We start from the raw sequence: 22449 nt of genomic DNA, 5'->3' as shown, positions 1-22449 counted from the left end.
TCACAAGTAGGCTTCAATGAAGTTACTGTGAAAAGCCCCTAGTCGCCACATTCCGGCGCCTGTCCGGGGAGGCTGGTACGGGAATTGAACCGTGCTGCTGGCCTGCTTGGTCTGCTTTAAAAGCCAGCGATTTAGCCTGGTGAGCTAAATCAGCCCCTTCCAGCCATTTCCTGATGACTGATCTTAGGCTAACTAGCAGAGTAGATAAAGGGGAACCTGTGACTAGTAGTATATTAGGGATGTGAAAGGCATTTGATAAGGTGCACAATAAAGGTTGTTGCACAAGATAAGAGATTTTGGGTTTGGGTAATATATCAGCATGGATCAAAGATTGGCTAAAAGACAGAAAACAGTGGGAACAAATTGGCCATTTTCAGGTTGGTCGGCTACCACTACTGAGGGTATAAATTATTCTGATGAAGGGACAAAGTGCACCCACATTTGCTGACATTATAAAGTGAGGGGGGAAAGTAAGCTGTGAGGAACGGACTGAGGCTGCAAAAAAAATATGGACGGTCTAAGTGAGTGGATCAGAAGATGGCAGATTAAATATAATGTGGGGAAATATGAGGATACTATCTTTGGTTGGCAAAACAGAAGAGCAGAATTTTTTTTATTGGTGAGAAATCATTTAATGTTGGTGTTTAGAGGGGCAAAACTGAAAATTCATCTGCACATACAGTAAGCAATTAGGAAAACAAATGGTATTTTGTTGGTCTTTATTGCATTGGTGTTGATCTATAAGAATAAATAGATCTTGCTTCAGTTGCAAAGGAGACTTTGATGAGACCACATCTGTGTGTACAGTTTTGGTGTCCACGCCAAAGGAAGGTTATATTTGCCATTAGAGGGAGTACAAAACACAGATGCACTCATTTGTTTCCTGAAATGAAATGGTTTACCCATGTGGAGAGATTGACCTTAATGAGTGCCCTCACTGAAGTTCTCATTGAAACTTTCAAGCATTTGAGCTGGTTTGCCTGGGTAGATTCTGAGATGTTTCCCTGGCTGGAAACTCTAGACTTTTTCAGACTAAGGGATCAGTCGTTTCAGACTGAGATCACGAGAAATGTCTCCAATCAGAGGGTTGATGAGTTTCTACCCTGATGGCTGTGGAATATATATCAATTGAGTATATTCAAGCCTGACATAGATAGATCCAAGGGAATCCAGGGATATGGGGATCAGGTAGGAAGTTGGAGTTGAGGTAGGAGATCAGCCATGATCTTGTTGAATAATGCAGCCAACCTCGGGGCAGAATGGCATACCTCTGCTTCTAATTCTTGTGTGTTGCCCAAAGGCATCGTAAGAGTATCTGAGAGCAAATGTGGTACCCAATAAAACAATGACTGAACTTATCCAAATAATGATCTAACTTGGCACTCTCCTGGGCTGTAGTGTTGACTTGCCTGCTGTACCATTGGGGAGCCTCAACAGTGTCCTTGTTAAAATCATTTTTAGTGAAAACTAAATCAAATGGACCAGCAGCAAAGCTAACTAATCACAGTGTTTTCACTAAAAGCATCTGTTGCATTAGAATAATCCATGCTGAGGTTTTATAGACTTATGCTGTCCATTACTGTGATTGTCTGGCATAAGAATACAGAACAAGCCACAAGCCAGGTGGTTGTGTACAGTCCAGCAGTTTGACTTTAATTCCTATTAGAAAATACTCCATTCTCCATAAATGTTTCTGTCTGACATTTTTATTTTCCATTGGAGGAATTGAGAAAGACCAGGATTGACCTCTTGGATTCTCCTGATGGGCCACTATATCTTCTGTGTAAACTGCAGACAAATCAATTAAATGGGGCTTCTGTTGCTCGTCTGTCAAAATGATGAGATCTTTAACATGCAAAATGTTTCAAACTGTTTCAAAATTAGGCAAGAGGTAGAGAATGAATAAGCTTTAAGCAAGAGTTCGGAGCAGAAGTGTGCTAACTGAATATATAGTCAAAGGGATGGATTGAGGAAGTTGGGTTGCTGGAGAGATTTAGAAAAGAAACTGCAATGCTGGACATGATAGCTGAGGTGTTGCCCTCAGTCATGAATAGATGCTAAAGTGAGGACATACAAAATGTTAAACAAGCTTGGCTGTGACACCAGACCAGAAAAAGCATTAGCTCAGCAGAGGGCTCCATTTGGACAACTGAAATGAATTGTTGACTTTGCTTGATTGACACCTTAAGTGTTTATAATTTGTTCTTTATGTGATCTTTTTGTCAAAATCTGAATGTTTATTTGTACCAGATTAAGAGGTGTGCAGTTTTTGGGGCCTCTGCTATTGATACTTCAGTGGACACTCTGATTGACATTTTTATAGGGTGTAATAATAGCAATTATTTTTCAAAAGAAAATTTGTGAATGGGTGTTTTATTTCTCTTAACAGTTCCACACTTGACATTGTTATTATAGTGTGTACTGGGTGAATGAGCATGGAAGGGGCATGAGTTGGCATGGGTAGTATGAGGGACCAAGGGATGGTGGTGTGGAGTACGAGAGTTGGTATTGAGTTGCTGTGGAGAGTATAAGGGGCATTTGGGGATGGTTGGAGCCATGAATTGGTACTGTGTAGGCATGATTTCGCAAGAAGATATCATGAGGGCCATGGTGGTGGGGGATTACGTAGGTGTGTGGGATGAAGGTTGAATGAAATGAAAATGAAATGAAAATGAAATTTGCTTATTGTCACGAGTAGGCTTCAATGAAGTTACTGTGAGAAGCCCCTAGTCGCCACATTCCGGCGCCTGTCCGGGGAGGCTGGTACGGGAATCGAACTGTGCTGCTGGCCTGCTTGGTCTGCTTTAAAAGCCAGTGATTTAGCCCAGTGAGCTAAACCAGCCCCTTCAGGTTAGGGCACCTACAATCTTTTAACAGTTTTTTTCCAATTAAGGGGCAATTTAATATGCTCAATCCACCTACCTGTACATCTTTGGATTGTGGGGGTGAGACCCACGCAGACACGGGGAAAATGTATCAACTCCACACGGGTCCGTATCGAACCTGGTTCCTTGGTGCCGAGAGACAGGCGTGCCAGCCACTGTGCTGCCCATCTTTTAATTAAAGCAGGCCTTCCAACCAGCCCACCTTCGCACTTGGAAAGTGGCACCTTGGCACATGACTGCTGACTATGCTTTGGGAGTCAGCAGGTCAAACTTTACCCCACCACCCTACCCCTTGAGCAAGGATTGTGTGTATCAGGGCTCTTTTCTTTTAATGAGTCAGGTTGGCGAGACAGGAAGTACCCTGACTTGGGATACCGACCTCATTGGCCAAAATCTGGCCCATTATTTACATGTTGAGCTATTTTCTAGAATGATCAATTTTAATATCCTCCTGTTTAACTGCATGTACTCTGTGTGAATGTTGCATTTGAGCTTGTTGGATGATCAGGGTAGAGAACTTAATTACCATCGGTGAAGAAACAATCATATTAAGCCAATGATTAACTGTTAATTCAAGTCCCTTCTGTTGGTGAGTTATTAGTTTGTCATTCTTCTCAGCTAGTTCTCATATTAACTATCTGAACTTAACATAGATAATAAAAATGTTGGTCAAGACATCAAAAATGTTATTTAATAAATTATGGTATCAAGCAATTTTTTGTTACTGAAATAGAAATATTAAGCCTGGCAACACTCCAGCTCTAATTATTATGAAGTTGTGAATTGAACATTGTTTACCTCTGTACCTACCACCCTCATCACTATAAAAACCCTCATCTCAGCAAGTCCTGCCATTTGTCTGGCTGAGGGAACAGTTTTCTCCTCAGTAGGTCACAGGTCTTCAATATTACAGTCTGGGATGTGCCCAATAAATTCTGCTGCTTCTTAGTATCATAGTGCTGGAAATTTCTGGTCACTGACACCTATGATGGTGGGGATCCTGATGGTGGGCGAGTTCAATTGTGAACTGGACATTTTAAGCTGATGACATGTGCAAAATGCAAGCATACCTTGCTGTCTAGTGTGAGGATTCACTGTGATTAATTGGTATTGATGGAGCCTGCTTCTCTCATTAGTTAACCGGGCCAAGATCGAATCCGGTTCCTCAGCGCCGTTGGCAGCTGTGCTTACCACTGTGCTGCCCTGGTGGTCACTCTACTAATTATTGTGCACAGATGAATCTGTGATAAGTAGCTTGATTCACTCACCACCTAATACAGGCCCAATGTGTTCATTATAACAAAAGTGTGGAGGGAAGACCATAGATATTTCGCTTCACTTTATGTGTGTAACTGTGGTCTGTACATAAATAAAATACTTTTGTACAGTTATTTTTAAATTTTGAGTACCCAATTCATTTTTTCCAATTAAGGGAAAATTTGACTTGGCCAATCCACCTATCTTGCACATCTTTTGGTTATGGGGGCAAAACCACTATTGTATAGTTACGTTAGAGAGACTTGCTAACTTGGTTAACATTTTCATTTATAATCAACTGATTCGCAATTAACCCTGATAATTAGTGACACTGTTAGCTCCACTGTTTCTTCCCTTTCAGCACAAATTTCCAAACGCCCAGTCAAGACTTGCAACACCAATTGTAGCTGGTTAGAGTCATACTTGGCACAAAGGAAGATGGTTGTGATTGTTGGAGGTCAATCATCTCAGTTTCAGGACATAACTTCAGGCGTTCTTCAGGGTAGTGTACTAAGCCCAACCATCTTCAGTCACTTCACCAATGACCTTCCTTGCATCATAAGGTCTGAAGTAGAGATGTTCACTGATGATTGCGCAATGCTCCGCACCATTTACTATTCCTCAGTTAATGAAGCAGTCCATGTCCAAATGTAACAAGACAATGTCCAGGTTTGGGCTGACAAGCGTCAAGTAACATTCGTGCCACACAAGTGCCAAGCAATGACCATCTCCAACAAGAGAGAATCTAACCATGGCCTCTTGACATTCAATGGCATTACCATTACTGAATCCCCACTATCAACATCCTGGGGGTTACCATTTACCAGAAACTGAATTGGATTTGCCATATAAATACTGTGATTACAAGAGCAGGTGAGAGGCTAGCAATCCTGTGGTGAATAACATACCTCCTGACTCCCCAAGCCTGTCCACAACCCGGGCGGGTTTGACGCCAGCGCGCCCCTTCCCGACCGGGAACCGATTCTGGTCCCCGGTCGGGGCTAGCAGCCCGACGCCGCAAGCTCCGGCATCACGGGCTTAACGAATTTCGTTAAGCCCGCTTGCCGGAGTTAGCGCCGGCTGACGCGTCATATGACGTCAGCCGCACATGCGCGGATTGGAAGACTCCAACCCGCGCATGCGCGGATGACGTAATCGCGTATTTGCGCGAAACCCGCGCATGCGCGGGCCGGGATGCCCCTCAGCCGCCCCGCGAATGGATACTGCGGGGCGGCGGAAGGACAAATAGTGCGCGGGCATCGGGCCCGCTGCCCGCGATCGGTGGGCACCGATCGTGGGCCCATGACACCCTTGGCACGGCCGTGGTACTGCCGTGCCAATCGGTGCCATGGTTATAAAAAGCGAGTTGTTCCCGCCGTTTTTACGAACGGCCAGACCAGGTGTGTTTGCCGTTCGTAAAAACAGCGTAAAGGGCTGGGACTTCGGCCCATCGAACAGCTGTGAATCGCTGCCGGCCGTAAAAAAACGGCGGCAGCGATTCGTATCGGGAGTTGGGCGGGGGGGGGGGGGGGGGGGGGGGAGAATAGCGGGAGGGCGGGTAAAATGTCGGGAAGGCCCTCCCGCTATTCTCCGACCCGTCGTGGGGGGCGGAGAATCGGGCCCATTGTCTCCTTGCCTGGATGAATGCAGCTCTAACAACACTCAAGAAGCTTGACGCCATGTGTGACAAAGCAGCCTGCTTGATTGGCACCCCATACACAAACATTCACTCCCTCCATCACTGACAAACCATGGCAGCCGGGTGTGCCATATTTTTTCTAATCTTTATTGTCACAAGTAGGCTTACATTAACACTGCAATGAAGTTACTGTGAAAAGCCCCCAGTCACCACAGTCTGTTTGGGTACACAGCGAGAATTCAGAATGTCCAAATTACCTAATAGCACGTCTTTCAGGATTTGTGGGAAGAAACTGGAGCACCCGGAGGAAACCCACACAGACACGGGGAGAACGTGCAGACTCCGCACAGACAGTGACCCAAGCTGGGAATCAAACCTGGGATCCTGGTGCTGTTTAGCCATAGTGCTAACCACTATCCTACCATGCTGCCCATATACAAGATGCACTGCAGAAACTCGCCGCAACTCATTAGGCAGACCCTTCCAAACCCACAACCGCTACCATTTTAGAAGGACGTGAGCAGCAGACTGAAGGGACCACCACCAGCTGAAAGTTCTTATCCAAGCCACTCGCTTTCCTAACTTGAAAATACATCGTCGCTCCTTCACTGTCACCAGTTCAAAATCCTGCAGTCCCCTCCCTAACAGCACTGTAAATGTACCCACACCACAGGTTCACAAAGGCAGCTCACCACCACCTTCTCGAGGGCAATTAGGGATGAGCAATAAATGTGGGCTTGGCCAGTGACGCCCACATCCCGCAAATAAATGAAAAAATAATTCATGTTTTTTCATTCTGGGTCAAGTTGGGAGAGCAGAGGCAGCTGCAGTAAAATCTGTAACGGGAGAGCTGCTGTTAATATTTTGCAGATCTTTCAAAAGCTGAAATTATTTGCTTACATATTATATAACTTGCTAGTGCAATGTTTGTTTTCCATCATGACGTTAGTTTTTCATGTATTGTTAAATTTAGCAGCTTTCCAGAGCACTAGTTAAGAGCTGACAGGAAATTTTTTAAATCAGTTTAACACGGTGGCACAGTTGTTCGCACTGCTGCCTCACAGCACCAGAGATGAGAGTTAATTTCCGGCGCCAGATGACTGTGGTGTTTGTACATTCTCCCCATGTCTGCGTGGGTTTCCTTCGGTTGCTCTCGTGTCCTCCCACAGTCCAAAGATGTGCGGGTCAGTGAATTGGCCATGATAAATTGCCCCTTAGGTTATGGGGTTACGGGGATGGAGAGGGAGTAGACATGTCTAGAATGCTCTTTCAAAGGGATAGTGCAGACTTGATGGATCAAAAGGCCTCTTTCTGCACTGGAAGGATTCTATGATTCTATTCTATGAAAATCCTTTTAGTATCTTTGAATATTGTGTCCAGTTCTGGTCGCCTCATTATGGGAAGGATGTGGATGCTTTGGAAAGAGTGCAGAGGAGATTTACCAGGATGCTGCCTGGACTGGAGGGCATGTCTTATGAAGAAAGGTTGAGGGAGCTAGGGCTTTTCTCACTGGAGCGAAGAAGGCAGAGAGGTAACTTGATAGAGGTATACAAGGTGATGAGAGGCATGGATAAAGTGGCTAGCCAGAGACTTTTCCCCAGCGTGGAAATGGCTGTCATGAGGGGACATAATTTTAAGGTGATTGGAGGAAGGTATAGGGGAGATGTCAGAGGTAGGCTCTTTACACAGAGAGTGGTGGGTGTTTGGAATGCACTGCCAGCAGAGTAGTGGAGTCAAAGTCATTAGGGACATTTAAGCGACTCTTGGACAGGCACATGGACAGCTGTAAATTTAAGGGGTGTAGGTTAGGTTGATCTTAGATTAGGATAAATGGTCGTCACAACATCGTGGGCCGAAGGACCTGTACTGTGCTGTTCTATGTTCCATCTCTTTTACCAAATCCAATTCCTGAAAGATACTAATCATTGCAGAAAATATGGAATAAAAGGTTGTCTTATTATTAAAGCATTTTCTTATATTATCTGGAGTTTTCTATGATGTGTATCAAAGTCATGCTGGTATGTGATTTCCATGTTGGTATTATTTCCAGACAGATTAGATAAGGTGGAAAAAAAAAAAAGACTTTCTGAAAAGGATATAGCATTAGCACATTTTCTACATGGCTTTTTTAATCCGTAGCCCATTTATAATTGGAATGTTGCATATATTGTAATAGTTTAGAAACAAATTAGGCTCAATTACTTGGCCATTCCAACAGCCTCACTGTAACTGCTGCAGGAATCCAGCTGCACAGCCAGAAATGTGTGGACAGCTGGATGTGCCCAATTCCTGCCTACTCTAGGAGCTCCCAGTCAGTCTTGTAAGAGCAGAACACTCACCGTGAGTTTTCACATCCTTCGGTGGGACACATTATAAATTTGAAGCCAGGTGGGGTGAATAATGTCAGCCTCCAGAATACCACAATGGAAAATGGCCCGGGCGCCTGAAGAAGAACATACTTAAGTATTAGCCTCCTTGGTAAAGGGGCAGAAGAAAACTTTCCCCCAGGTGGTAAGGGTCAGACACACCTCCCCAACTCACATCCCCATCCATCTGGATGGCAGTCAGGTGCCAGACTTCCTGGCAGCAGGTAGGCAGGAACCCGTAGTGAGTGCACTCTTCGTGGCATATGAACATGTCAAACCCATGCAAATTGGGCGCTCCCTCTCACTTTCCCACATATCTCCTTAGGATCAGTGCCAGAAGTTTGGACTGGAGGGATACTTCTGTAACAGCCAGAATTGTTGTACGAGAATTTTACTGACCAATATTGCTATAATGGTTCATTCTTTCGAAGACCAGAATTATTTCGCTCAATATTGGAAACTAATGCCAAAATATCAAAAGTCTGGCAAATGCACAATGTTAAAAATTATGCAGTGTCCCTGCACCCCTTCAACGCACTAATGCCCAAGATGGTCTGATGCTGGCACAGGTGCCTGCTGGATTATTAGTTGATGTAATGAAAAAGGATTGGAGGGAAAATGCACTTGCCTCTACCTAACGCCCCCCCCCCCCCCCCCCCCCCAACCCCCGATGATCTTCCAACCATGTGAGGCAGGTGGAAATGCAACTTAGTGGCATGGCTACCCATCAGAACTAAGTGTCCTCCTGCTTACTCTTCAAATTCCAATGGCCAAGATGCCAGTGTAACATGCCAAATTGCAGCACCTAGATTTCAGAGGTCTTGATGTTTAAGCATTAAATAATCTATTATTAGTATCTGATTTTTTCTTCAGAGAATGATAAATGATATGAAATGTTGCTAACAAACGACGCTAATACATTTGCTTTCTTTTAGTTGCAGGGTTCCATAAAGAGAAAGCTGGAAGGAAATGGTTCACCTGTCAGCAGCGAAAGACAAAATGGCATCTCAGACGGGCCTTTCCAAATGGATATTAAGAGAATACGAGTGGATGAAGGTGGTCTTGCAATAGGCCAAAGTGGGCATCAGCTCAGTAATGGACAAGGCCAAAACATGCAGGTCACAGTCACAATGGGAACTGCAACATCAGTAAAAGACAGTGGCTTGATAGGAAGCACCCAAGCCAATGGTGCTGATGTCAGTTCTGGGTTCAACTTGCCACTTAACAAGGAGATGAAACAGGAGCCAGTGGAGAGTGTTTCATGCACTGAGAGTTTAAACAACCAAATCTCCAGCAATAATATGTTATTTGGACCCAAAGATGATCTTGGAATGCAGTTGCTTGATCCAGATTTGCAGGATTTGTTTGACGAATTGACAAATATGTCGGGTGTTCCGCCGCTGAGTGAACTTGATCTAGACAACATGTTAAACCCCAGCATTAGGAATGAAGAACCATTCAGCCTGGACCTTGGTCAGCAAAACCAGAGCAGTACACCGAAGCCACACTCTCAGTTAGAAAATCCAACAGTAAAAACGGAATACTCACCTGGCTTTACTCAGGCACCAGTTGGGTCACCGCAGATGCGGCCTCCTTCCGCTGGACCACCATATTCCATGACAAATGCAACCATGTCCACTCCTTCACCCATCTCGTCAGCGCCTCAAAGCCAAAACCAGCCGCAGCAGTCTCTACCTTCAGCAACAAACAGAGCCCTCCCCAATTGGCATGACATGTCTCATGCACAGCAGCTGAAAAAGATTGCGGACAATCGGCAGCAGCACGCTATGCTCCAGCACCAACAGCAAAATCAGGCATCCAGCTGGCCACCTGCACCACAGTCAGGTCCTTCGTCAGCAAATTTTGGCCAGGAGAAAATACCCAGTCCTTCCCTCCACCAACAGCCCTTCAGCCCCCAAAATACTCTGCTCACTGGGGTGTCAACAAACAGCAATCAGGCCAAAAACATGAATAACTGCCTCTACAAGACCCCAACTGCAGCACAGACTAGCCACATAGATATGATAATTCACCAGCAGCAGCAGGCTCACAGTATAAATCGCAGCATGATGAATACTAATTCTGCATCACCAGACCAGCTTTCATACAATAATACTAAGCCTTTGTCTCATTTTGATCCAGAACCAGGCCAGATCTCTTCCATATTAGGTTCGCAGAACAAACCTTCTGTCTTACATTACACTCAGCAGCAGCAGCCTTCAACACCAATGCAGCAGCAGCCACCGCCACAACCACCAACGGGTCATCTCCAAAATCAGGCATTGCAGCGGGCACAGAACATGCCAATTGTGCTGCAGCAAAAGATGCTGCTGCAGAAGATGCAACAGAACCAACAATCTCCAGGGGTGCAATATCCTCTGGCCCAACACCGACAGGTACGTGTTAGCTTTTTTCAAATGTCTAATTGCAGCCACAAAATAAACATTAGCTTCTTGTTTCCCCCATTTTTCTTAATCTAGCACCATACTCGGCAAATTTCTCAAATCAATTGCGTGCCACAGTTAACTTAATCTATTCGAACAACAGTTTTGCCATAATGGCTGACTAGGGAAGGTACATTGCTCACACACAGTTTTCTTGTGTGTTAAACACATCTCAGCACTGATTTTTATCTTTTATTTTGCTTTTATATTACTGATCTTTATCGTGTGTGAATGATGTAATGTTCAGTGCATCGTTGATTTACGATGCCAAACCTATTCTGCCAACAAATTATTGATATAATTATCAATGTTATGAGAAGTTAAAAGTCATTACTTGGAGCTTAAAAAACTTGGAACTTAAAAATTGATTTAAGCACATTTTTATTGTGATACAAACTAAGATATTTAAAGAAACCTTTCTTTGATTATGCATAAATTATCTCAGCTGTGCTGTTGAAATATTAGTTGGATTAAGTACATCAGTCCTGAAATACCTTTGAGAGTCTCCCGCTGTAGGGTATTGCAAGGTATATTCTGTGCGGTCGAGCTTTGGAGAACTTGCAGTTTGTGCAAGTTCAGCCCCAGTTATTGCACCCAATTTTGAGCACCAGGCTTCAGGAAGGGCACGGCAGCTTTGAAGAAGGTGCAAAAATGTTTTCCTGGAATGGTTCTCGGGATGAAGGATTCAATTAAGTGGATAAATTGGAAAAGCTGCTGGAGAAAGTTAGGAGGAGGTTTGATATCAGTGTTGAAAGTCATGAAAGAAAGAGAGCAGAAAGAATTTGCCTTTCAGCAACCTTTTATCTCAACCTCCAGGCCACTCGGTCTTTAGTTTTGAACTGTAGTCACTGTTGCAACTTAGGGAAGAAGGGTTTGGATAGAATTAAAAATATGGAAACTGTTTCTAACACTGAAGGGTCAATAACCAGCGAGAACTGATTTGACAATAGGTGAGTGAGGAAAAGGTATTTTTAAGCATAAAGTTGTTAAGGTTTAGAATGCACAGTACATTTCTGCTGCAGTATCTCCAAGGACAGTGGGTAGCCATGATGTGGAGATGCCGGCGTTGGACTGGGGTGAGCACAGTAAGAAGTCTTACAACACCAGGTTAAAGTCCAACAGGTTTGTTTCAAACACGCGCTTTCGGAGCACTGCTCCTTCCTCGGGTAAATGAAGAGGTGGGTTCCAGAAACATATATATGTTTCTGGAACATGTCTCTTCATTCACCTGAGGAAGGAGCAGTGCTCCGAAAGCTCATGTTTGAAACAAACCTGTTGGACTTTAACCTGGTGTTGTAAGACTTCTTACTGTCCAAGGACAGTGCTATCCTTCCTAAAGTGTCAACAAAAAATCAGAGTACTCTTCAAAAGGGAATTGGCTAAATACTTGAAGGAATAAAGAAAGCTACAGGTCTACGGGGAAAGAACAGGGAAGAGGGACTAGCTGGATTGTTCTTCATAAGATCTGGAGCAGAATGGAAGGGTAGATTTGCTGTTTTCTGTGCTAAATTACTTTAGGATTCGATGAACCCTGTAGGTCAACAAGTGGGTAATGATGTCTGGAACATAGGTACAGGAATAGGCAATTAACCTCCTCCAGCCTGTTCCACCTTTCAACGAACTCCTGGCTTATCTGTGACCTAACTCCAGATAGCCACCTTTGCTACCCTTTAGTAAACAGGAGTTTATTAGTCTTGGTTCTAAAATTAACAATTGCTCCAGTCTCAATTGATATTTGTAGAAGAGAACTTCTGCCATCCTTTGTATAAGGTCTGGCTCTAATTTTTTCCTTCTAATTTTAATCCTTCTGAAAGGTCTGGCTCTAATTTTTTGACCATGCCTCCCCCCCACTAATTTTACACTCCCAAAGTATAGGAAAGAGTTTCTTCCAACATCCTTTATTCATCCCCTTAAATATCTTTTTTTTTGTTTCTTTTTTTTTATAAATTTAGAGTAGCCAATTACTTTTTTCCAATTAAGTGGCAATTTAGCGTGGCCAATCCACCTAACCGGCACATCTTTGGGTTGTGGGGGTGAAACATGGGGAGAATGTGCAAACTCCACACGGACAGTGACCCAGGGCCGGGATTCAAACCCGGGTCCTCAGCGCCGCAGTCCCAGTGCTAACCACTGCGCCACATGCTGCCCTTCCCCTTAAATATCTTTAAAATTGTAATCAAATCATCCTTTAACATTCCAAATTCCCTGCAATTTAACTCTAGTTTCTACCAATATTGGACTGCACATCCTCCAAGGCCAATATATCCTGCCAAATGTAGGGTACATGGATATGCTCACAATATTCCAAGTGTGATCTGACCAGGGCCTTTTATAACTGAAGACTTATTTCTGTTGCCTCACACTCTAGTCCTCCAGATAAAAAAACAGCATTTCAGACACCTTTCTCATAATTTTTGTACCCGCCATGACATTTTAATGATTTGTATCTGAATCCCCAAGATTCTTTGGACCTACACTGTTTCTAGCTGGTCACCATTTTCTTTTCCCCAATTAAGGGGCAATCTTGCATGGCCAATCCACCTACCCTGCACATCTCTGGGTTGTGGGGGTGAGACCCATGCAGACACTGGGAGAATGTTCAAACTCTACACGGACAGTGATCTGGGGCTGAGATCGAACTTGGGTCCTCGGCCGCGTGAGGCAGCAGTGCTAACCATTGTGCCGCCCTAGCTGTTCACCATTTATAAAGTACCCTGTTCCAACTTTTTTCGGTCGAAAGTGGATGGCCTCACGTTTGCCTACATTGAAATCTATTGCCACAGTTTTACCCATTCACTTAATTAACCATTATCTTGTAACTTTGTACTAAAAGAGGAATATAAACATTTCAGCAGTAGTGGTGTAAAGTAGGGGGGAAATTAATGACGTAAGTGGTATTGGTGGTCTTGATGGTCATAACAGTAGGAGGTCTGAAACTCGCCTTTTTTTTAAATAATGGCAGTTTAAAAAAAATATATATTTTATTCCAACCATCCAACCACATAGCATCAACAACACACTGTACATACAGTTTGTTCAATTTTCTCCCTTTTAATCCTTCCCCCACCAAGACAAACTATTCCTCAAACATGGACAGAAACATCCTCCACTGTACCACAAACCCCTCCTCCAATCCCCTGAGGGCAAACTTAATTTTCTCCAACCTGAGGAACTCTTACAGGTTCCCCCACCCACACCAAAACCCCCGATGACACTGTCAACCTTCAATTTAAGAGAATCTGTGACCGGGCAATCAGAGAGGCGAAGTCCACGACATCGGCCCCCTTCCCCTCCTGCACTTCCGACACCCCAAAAATCACCACCATCGGGTCCGGCGTCAACTTGACCCCCACAATTCCCAACAGACTCTCGAACACCGCCTCCCAGAAGCTGCCCAATTTTGTATACACCTAAAACATATGGTAATGGTTTGCCGGCCCTCTCGCACACGTCTGCCACTCCCGGGAAGAACCCACTCATCTAAGCTCTAGTCATGTGAGCCCTCTGCACCACCTTGAACTGTATATGATTCATCCTTGCTGAGTTGACCCGGTGCATTACGTCACTCCAACTCCCCACTCCATCTCCATCCCAACACCTCCTCCTACTTCCGCTTAATCCCTTTCACAAAGGCATCTCCCTTCTACAACCTCCCATATATCTCCCCAATCCTTCTGTCTCCTTCCGCAACAACTTCTCCAGCAGCGTGTACTCCAGCACCTGGGAAAATGAAGGCAGTTTCTTCTGTGCAAAATCCTGCACCTGCCAATATCTAAACTCATTCCCCCTTTGTAACTCAAACCTCTCCTGCAACACACCCAAACCCGCAGACTTTCCCTCCACAAACAAGGCCCTACTAACCCTTAGTGCCGTGCCTGCCCAAACAAACTCGGATATCAACTTGTCCACCCTCCGAAAAAAGGCCTTCTGGAGAAAGATTGGGAGGGACTGGAAGATAAACAGAAATCTTGCCAGTACATTCATTTTTACCACCTGCACCCTCCCTGCCAGAGTCCAGTGCAGGGCATCCCACCTTTTAAAGTCCCTCCCAACCTCCTCTGTCAAGTCCACCAGTTTCCACTTGTGCATAGTGGCCCATTCATGCATCACCTGAATCCCCAAGTACCAGAATCTGACCCCCTCGCCACCTTAAATGGCAAGGCACACAAGATCGCTTTACTCGCTGAAGCATTTACCGGAAAGACTTCACTTTTCCCAACTTTCAGTTTGTATCCTGAAAAGGCCCCATTCCACAGCAGGTCCGTGATCTTCCCCTTACTCTCCAGTGGGTTTGCCACAAACAACAATAAATCGTGGGCATACAATGACACCCTCTACTCCCTCCCGCACTTCACAATCGCCTGCCAGTCAGTGGAAGCAAGCAAAGCTATCACCACAGGCTCAATTGCCAGCGCTAACAGCAACCACAGAGTCCCATTGAGTCTACACCGGCCTTTGGGAAGAGCACCCTACTTGTACCCACACCTCCATTCTATCCCCGCAACCCTACCTAACCTTTTGGACATTGGCCAGAATTGAACCCAGGTCCCCTGAGCTGTGAAGCAGCAATGCTAACCACTGTGCATTTATGCCACCCTGGCAAGAGCAGAAACCCCTGACTCCCCCCCCCCCCCAGGCAACCAAAATATCCCAAATTCATCTCATTTATCCGCACATTAGCCATGGGGGGCGATAGCTGCGCACACACCATGAATTTCAGCCCAAACCTCCCAAGGATTTTGAACAGATGTTGCCACTCTACACGAGCAAAGGCCTTCTTTGCGTCTATTGACGCAATCACCTCAGACTCCCGGCCCTTCGAGGGGTCATCACCACGTTAAACAACCTCCACCACAAAAAAGTCAGTACGGGAATACACCCGTTGAACATGCAAGATGAAGGAATACTCCTTCTCCCTCAGGTGCCTATACCCCCACGGGTCCACCATCTCCATCTGATGCATAAATGCCCCCAACTCCCATGCCATTCCCGACCACCCCCTTGACTTGGAACTCGAGCTATCCATCCTCTGATCCATTACACAATGAAAGTCCCCGCACAGAATCAATTTGTGAGAGTCCAGGTCCGGAATCGCTCCTAACCGTTTACTCGCAAACTCAACATTCTCCCAATTTGGTGCATACACATTCACCAGCATCACTGATGATCCCGCTAACATCCTACTCACTATCACAAACATACCCTTGTGTCTCTCACTTCACTCACCATCACAAACCCCGTTTTCTTGGTAAACAGGATTGCAACCCCTGTTGAGTCAAACACCAAGTGGAACGTTTGCCCCTCCCACCCCTTCTTCACCCGCAAGTGCATCTCCTGCAGGAATATCACCTCTGTCCTTAAACGTTAGCATAAATGCTTCACAGCTCCAGGGTCCCAGGTTCGGTTCCCGGCTGGGTCACTGTCTGTGCGGAGTCTGCACGTCCTCCCCGTGTGTGCGTGGGTTTCCTCCGGGTGCTCTGGTTTCCTCCCACAGTCCAAAGATGTGCGGGTTAGGTGGATTGGCCATGCTAAATTGCCCGTAGTGCCCTAAAAAGTAAGGTTAGCGGGGGGGGTTGTTGGGTTACGGGTATAGGGTGGATACGTGGGTTTGAGTAGGGTGATAATTGCTCGGCACAACATCGAGGGCCGAAGGGCCTGTTCTGTGCTGTACTGTTCTATGTTCTGTGTTCTATCATTTGACTGGCCCATTCAGCCTACAGATGTTCCACATCGAAAATCTTATCGGAGACTTCTGCCTCCCCGCTCCCCTAGAATCCACGATCGTCACCCAACTCGGCCTCTACCCAGCCCCCTATACTCGGCCACAGAAGATGGCCGACCCCCCCCCCCCCCCTCTGCCCACACCCAAGTCGGTCCACCATACCAACCATGTTGTCACCCCCCCACCCCAGCTTTCCCCTCCCCACACTGGCTAACCACTGCAGCCACCCCCCCTCACCAGCATTCGCCAGCATTGCCTGCGAATGTGGACGACTCCCACCTTGAGGCCCAAATGCCTATCCCTCCCTACTCATCCATCCCCCCTCTTTAATCTACACCTTCGCCTCCCCCACCTCTCCAGCCTCTCCCCCAATGTCCCTAACACAACAATAAAACTTTAAAACCCGCACCAAAACAACTATACAATGCATTCCCGTCAATTACCCACCGGACCCAAGCAACCGTGAGCCTAGCCATCCATAGGGACAAAGGGTACAAAAAAATCAAACCGTCTATGCCTGACACTAAGAGACCCAATGGCTACTGCGAGTTATAAACGGGTACAGCATGTATAGGACATACAAAGTTCCTCAAATAAACAGGAGAAAACATGAAACTATATACAACTGGTACAAACGTCAGCCCTTCAGCCCTCCCCAACTCATGCTCCTTGACAAAGTCATTCACCTCCTCCAGTGTCCCAAAATAATATTCTCGACTGTCAAATGTTACCCACGGTTTAGCCGGGTACAGCACCGCAAAGCAGATCTTGTCCCAATACAGCACCACCTTGGCCTTATTGAACCCAGTTCATCTCTTAGCTGGGCAGAATATCTTGGTCTGTCCGGACCCAGTTTCCTGCCCACCTGTAGTCCCGGCTCCCCCGACCCACCTCAGAATCTTTTCTTTCTCGCGAAACACCCCCCTCAGTGGCTCCCCCACTCTCTGTTTCTGCCTCAAGTACCTGTGGGCCAAGTCCATGTCTGGGGCCTTGTCAAGAACCTTATCCATCACCAACTTCACGAACATCTTTGCGATATAACTCGTGGCACTTGTTCCTTCAACTCTCTCCGGCAGACCCACAATATGCAAACGTTGCTGTCAGGATTGATTCTCTTGATCCTCCATCCTTACCTGCAGAGTCTTGCAAACATCCCCCAGGATTGCCATCTCCACTTCCAGTGATACAATTTGGTCACTCTGGTCAGACACCTGCTTCTCCACTTCTTGGATCGCCACCCCTTGCACCTCCAAGCACTTCTCCACCCGATCCAAGGTCCTATGAAGAGGTGCCCCTTCAGTCGCCTTCAACCAGTCCTCCTGCATCTTATTCCTTTGTTGCCAAAATTTCTCCTTGAGGAAACTCATCAATTGATCCATTGTCAGCTTTGCCGTCACCCTACCCTCCGCCATCGTCTCAGCTTGTGCTGCACCACGAGTATCTTTCAACCCTTGGGCCAGGGCCCTCACCATCTTTATCCGATGGACATCCCAGTCTAGGAGATAACTGAGTCACCTTCCACTTTCCTCACAACTTTCCACCAAAGTCCACCAAAAATCGGGTAAAAGGCTCCCAAAACAATGTCTCCAGGCAGGAGCCACCTTGTGTGCAACCAATCACACCATGGCTGTCACCGGAAGTCAACTCACCTCAGTTAATCAAGACGTTAATGAACAATTGGACATCTGAAAGAGCAATAACAGAAGAATGGGAATCAACGCACATAGCAATAGGACCATTCGTTAATATCAAAGGCTCATGCAATGTTTTGTTACGCAAAGACTCTCGTGGATAACTGAGGTGGGGGATAATGAAACTATATATATTGGAGGTTCCACTGTGCAGAAGCGTGGCTATAAAATCTGGCCACGGTTCTTCATTTACTCATAATTCAACAGACGAGAAAGAAGTGTCACTTAAGTTTACAAGATGCTTCTTTTCAAATCTTCTTTTGACATTTTTACAGCCAAACATACATTTTACTGTAGTAATAAGTACTTTGCAAGATTTTAACAAATAACTAATAACTATTCTGAACAAAGTTTGGAATGAATTTCTGAAATCAACATCTTGATTGTTGTGCATAATTCCATGGCTGTGATAATTCTCAATGTTTACAGTGTGCAATTCTATAGGTGCGGGTAGTTCTCAGTGTTTACAGTGTGCAGTTCTATAGGTGTGGGTTGTTCTCAGTGTTTACAGTGTGCAGATCCATAGGTGTGGGTAGTTCTCAGTGTTTACAGTGTAGTTCAATAGGTGTGGGTAGTTCTCAGTGTTTACAGTGTGCAGTTCTATAGGTGTGGGTAGTTCTCAGTGTTTACAGTGTAGTTCAATAGGTGTGGGTAGTTCTCAGTGTTTACAGTGTGCAGTCTTCTATAGGTGTGGATTGTTCTCCAGTGAATACAGTGTGCAGTTCTATAGGTGTGAATTGTTCTTCAGTGAATAAAGTATGCAGTTCTATAGGTATGGATTGTTCTCCGATGATTACAGTGTGTCATAGAGATCTACAACACAGAAAAGGCCCTTCGGTCCATTATGTCAGCACTGGTCAAAAACATGTCAAAATCATTTATATCAACCACAAACAGCAAGGAGCCCAACACTGATACCTGTGGGACCCCACTGGATTCCAGTTGGAAAAACACCCCTTGACCATAACCCTTTGCTTCCTGCCACTCAACCAATTTTGGATCCAATTTGCGAAATGTCCTTGGTTCCTATCAGCTCTTACTGTCGCTATCAGTCTCCCAGTCTCAAAAGCCTTGCTGAAGTCCAAGTAGACTATGTCAAATGTATTCCCCTCATCTACACACCTGGTCACCCCTTCGAAAAATTCTGTCAATTTAGTCAGACATGATCTTCCCTTAACAAAATTATGATGATTGTTCTCGAGTAATCCCTGCCTCTCCAAATGCAGATTAACTCTGTCTCTCAGAATTGCTTTCAATAGTTTCCCCACCACTGAGGTTAGACCAACTGGCCTCTAGTTTCCTAGTTTATCCCTTCCTCCCTTCTATCATCCAGTCCTCCGACACCTCTTCTGTGGCCTCCCTTGCCTCACTCAACATCCTGGGGTGCATTTCACCTGGCCCTGGAGATTTGTCTACTTTTAAGCCGGCCAGACCACCAGAAGCTCCTCCTTGCCTATGTTAATCTCTTTCATTTTATCATAGTCCTTCTCCCTGATGTCTATACCCACACCATCCCTTTCATGAGTGAACACCGACACAAAGTATTCATTTAAAACTCTACATACGTCCTCCAGCTCCACACACAGATTTCCAATGTGGGCCTCACTAGACTCTTTCCCTTCCTCTTTCCATGGTTATCCATTTACCACTAATGTACTTGTGGAACAATTTAGGATTTTCCTTTATTCTTTTTTTAAAAATAAATTTATAGTACCCAATTCATTTTTTTCCAATTAAGGGGCAATTTAGTGTGGCCAATCCACCTACCCTGCACCTTTTTTGGGTTGTGGGGGCGAAACCCAATGTGCAAACTCTACACGGACAGTGACCCAGAGCCGGGATCGAACCTGGGACCTCGGCGCCATGAGGCAGCAGGGCTAACCCACTGCGCCACCATGCTGCCCTAGGATTTTCCTTTATTCTGCCTGCCAGAGTCCATTCTTGCCCCCCTTTTGCTCTCCTAATTTCCTTTTTAAGTTCCCTTTTGCACATTCTATAGACCTCGAGGACTTCTGCTGTTTTGAGCTTTCAATATCTGCCATATGTCTCACTTTTTCTCCTTATCCAATGCTGTATATGCCTCGATATCCAGAGTTCAATGGATTTGTTCGACCCACCCTTTTTCTTGATTGGAACATGTTGGCCCTGTACTCTCCTTATTTCCTTCTTGAATGCGCCACATTGCTGTCCATGGCTTTCTCAACATCGAGGATGCTCCACAGTGAATCCGCTCTCAGCTCCAGCTACAAAATGCAGTTAGCCAGTAGCTGGACACACTGCCTTTGCCCGTGGCCACCAGAGATCAAGTGAAGCTTCCATGATTTGCCACATAGCACAAGAGGAGCATATCACAGGTGCAAGCTCTCTGGCATGACTACCCTTAAGCCCTTATTTACTTCCTTTTGAACAAAAAATTATGCTATAAAAGAATATTATTTACTTACCTCCCTTAAGCTAACTTTGCTTCCCTTACTCTACTTTGTGTAACTATATGACTCCATTATAATGACCCTGACTTTCATTTATTTGTGCTGTCAGTTAATCCCTTCCTCCCCCCAAAAAATTGTTAAACTCACGACTGCTTCACTCTGATGCTGATTGCGAAGTTAATGAGAACAGGAATCCGACCATCGTGTTTATGGAACTCAGCTGCACTCCGCTGCTACCCGGATTGATTCTGAGCTCAGTCTTTTTAGCTTCACCTAACTCCTTTTTTCACCCAACTCCAAAAGTTTAGCCAAGTGGCAGAAAAGCAGCACTGCGGGCCTTCCCTTGGAAACTGAATTAAACAGAGAGTGATTCAGCTGACTCCTGTTTCGGGAATGCAACGAAACAATAATAAAAGATTATTATGCTATCCTACTTTTTTAAATGTATTTTATTACAAACACATAAATAAATCAAAGAACATTCTCCACACCTCACAGTTCATAGTTTGTGTAGGTTTTTCTCCCTTTAAACCCCCCTCCCCCCACGACAAACGATTCCTCAAACATGGTCATGAACAGTCCCCGCCACATTTCAAAGCCCTCGCTGATCCCCTCAATTTGAACTTAACCTGTTCCAGCTGGAGAAAGTCGTACAGGTCCCACAGCCAGGCCACGGCCCTGGGTGGCCTTGTAGACCGCCATTCCAGCAGAATCCTTCGCCGGGCAACTAGAGAGGCGAATGCTACAACGTCGGCCTATCTCCCTTCCATCAGCAGCATTTTCGATACCCCAAAAAGTGTCACCATAGGGTCCAATATGGCCTCTACCCCCACAATCTTTGATAACATCCCAAACACCACCTCCCAGTATCTCTCCAATTCTCACAGCCCCAGAACATATGCGCATGCTTTGCTGGTCCTCACCCACACTTTCCACACTTGTCCTCAACCCCCTGGAAGAACCCACTCATCTTTCCCAAGTCATATGTACCCTATGCACCACCTTAAACTGAATCAAACTCATCCTCACACATGAGGAGGTCAAATACACCTGACGCGTTGCCACACTCCACACTCCCTAACCTAGCTGCACTCTGCCCTGCTCCCCCAGCCACCCATATATATCCCCAATCCTACCCTCCCCATCCACATCTGGTAGTAGCAACCGCTCCAACAGGGTATACTCTGGTAGCTTGGTAAACCCTCTCCATTCCTTCCGCACAAAGTCTCTCACTTGCATATACCTGAATTTGCTTCCCTTTGGAAGCTCTACCCTCTCCTGTAGCTCTTCAGGACTTGCAAATCTCTCCTCCAGATATAAATCCCTCATCCACACCAGCCCCACCTCTCTCCACCTCTTACATATGCCATTTGTTACCCCCGGCTTAAACCTATGGTTCCCACACAGCGGTGTTAGCACTGACATCCTCTCCATCCTAAAGTGTCTGCTCGTCTGGTTCCACACCCTAATCATGGACTGTACCACCAGACTCTCCGTGTACCTACTCGGTGCCAGCGGAAGCACCGCTGTCACATTGGCCCGGAGGCTGGACCCCCGACAGGATTCCTCCTCCATTCTAGCCCCTCTCCTTCCCACCACTGCCTCACCTTCTCCTCATTCACCGCCCTATAGTAGTGCAACAGATTTAGTGACACCAATCCTCCTTTCTGCCTCTGCCTATTTAGCAGAGCCCTCTTCACCCTCTGTACCTTCTCCACCCACATAAACTCAGAACTCGCTGCATCCAGCTTCCAGAAAAAGGCCTTCGGAATGAAGATCGGGAGGGTCTGGAATACAAAGATGAATCTTGGCAGAATGTCTATTTTTGCCATCTGGACCCTGCACGCTATTGTCAAGCATAACGTATCCCATTTCTTACAGTCCTCTCTAACCTCCTCCACTTCTCATAGTACTCCCTATGTTAATCTTCCCCACCACCAGCACTACCTCCCGTCTTCCCTGTCCGTACCCGCAGAATCTCCCTAGACGCCGTCTGCCCTCGTAGCTGATGGGCTA

The 22449-nt window shown here is 45.7% G+C and overlaps 1 protein-coding gene across 2 annotated transcripts in view; it reads left to right on the top strand.

Annotated features, from left to right (window-relative positions):
* The window catches only part of zmp:0000001236 (mastermind-like protein 2), a 461039-nt gene that overhangs the window by 310717 nt on the left and 127873 nt on the right, over positions 1-22449 (top strand). For both annotated transcript variants that reach the window (XM_038818326.1, XM_038818327.1), the window contains exon 2: positions 9083-10543. In XM_038818326.1, coding sequence (XP_038674254.1) covers positions 9083-10543 — 1461 coding nt within the window. The remainder of the gene's footprint in view (positions 1-9082; positions 10544-22449) is intronic.

This window comes from Scyliorhinus canicula, chromosome 14, assembly GCF_902713615.1.
Source record: "Scyliorhinus canicula chromosome 14, sScyCan1.1, whole genome shotgun sequence".
Lineage (NCBI taxonomy): Eukaryota > Metazoa > Chordata > Chondrichthyes > Carcharhiniformes > Scyliorhinidae > Scyliorhinus > Scyliorhinus canicula.
This window is presented reverse-complemented; position numbering and strand designations above follow the sequence as displayed.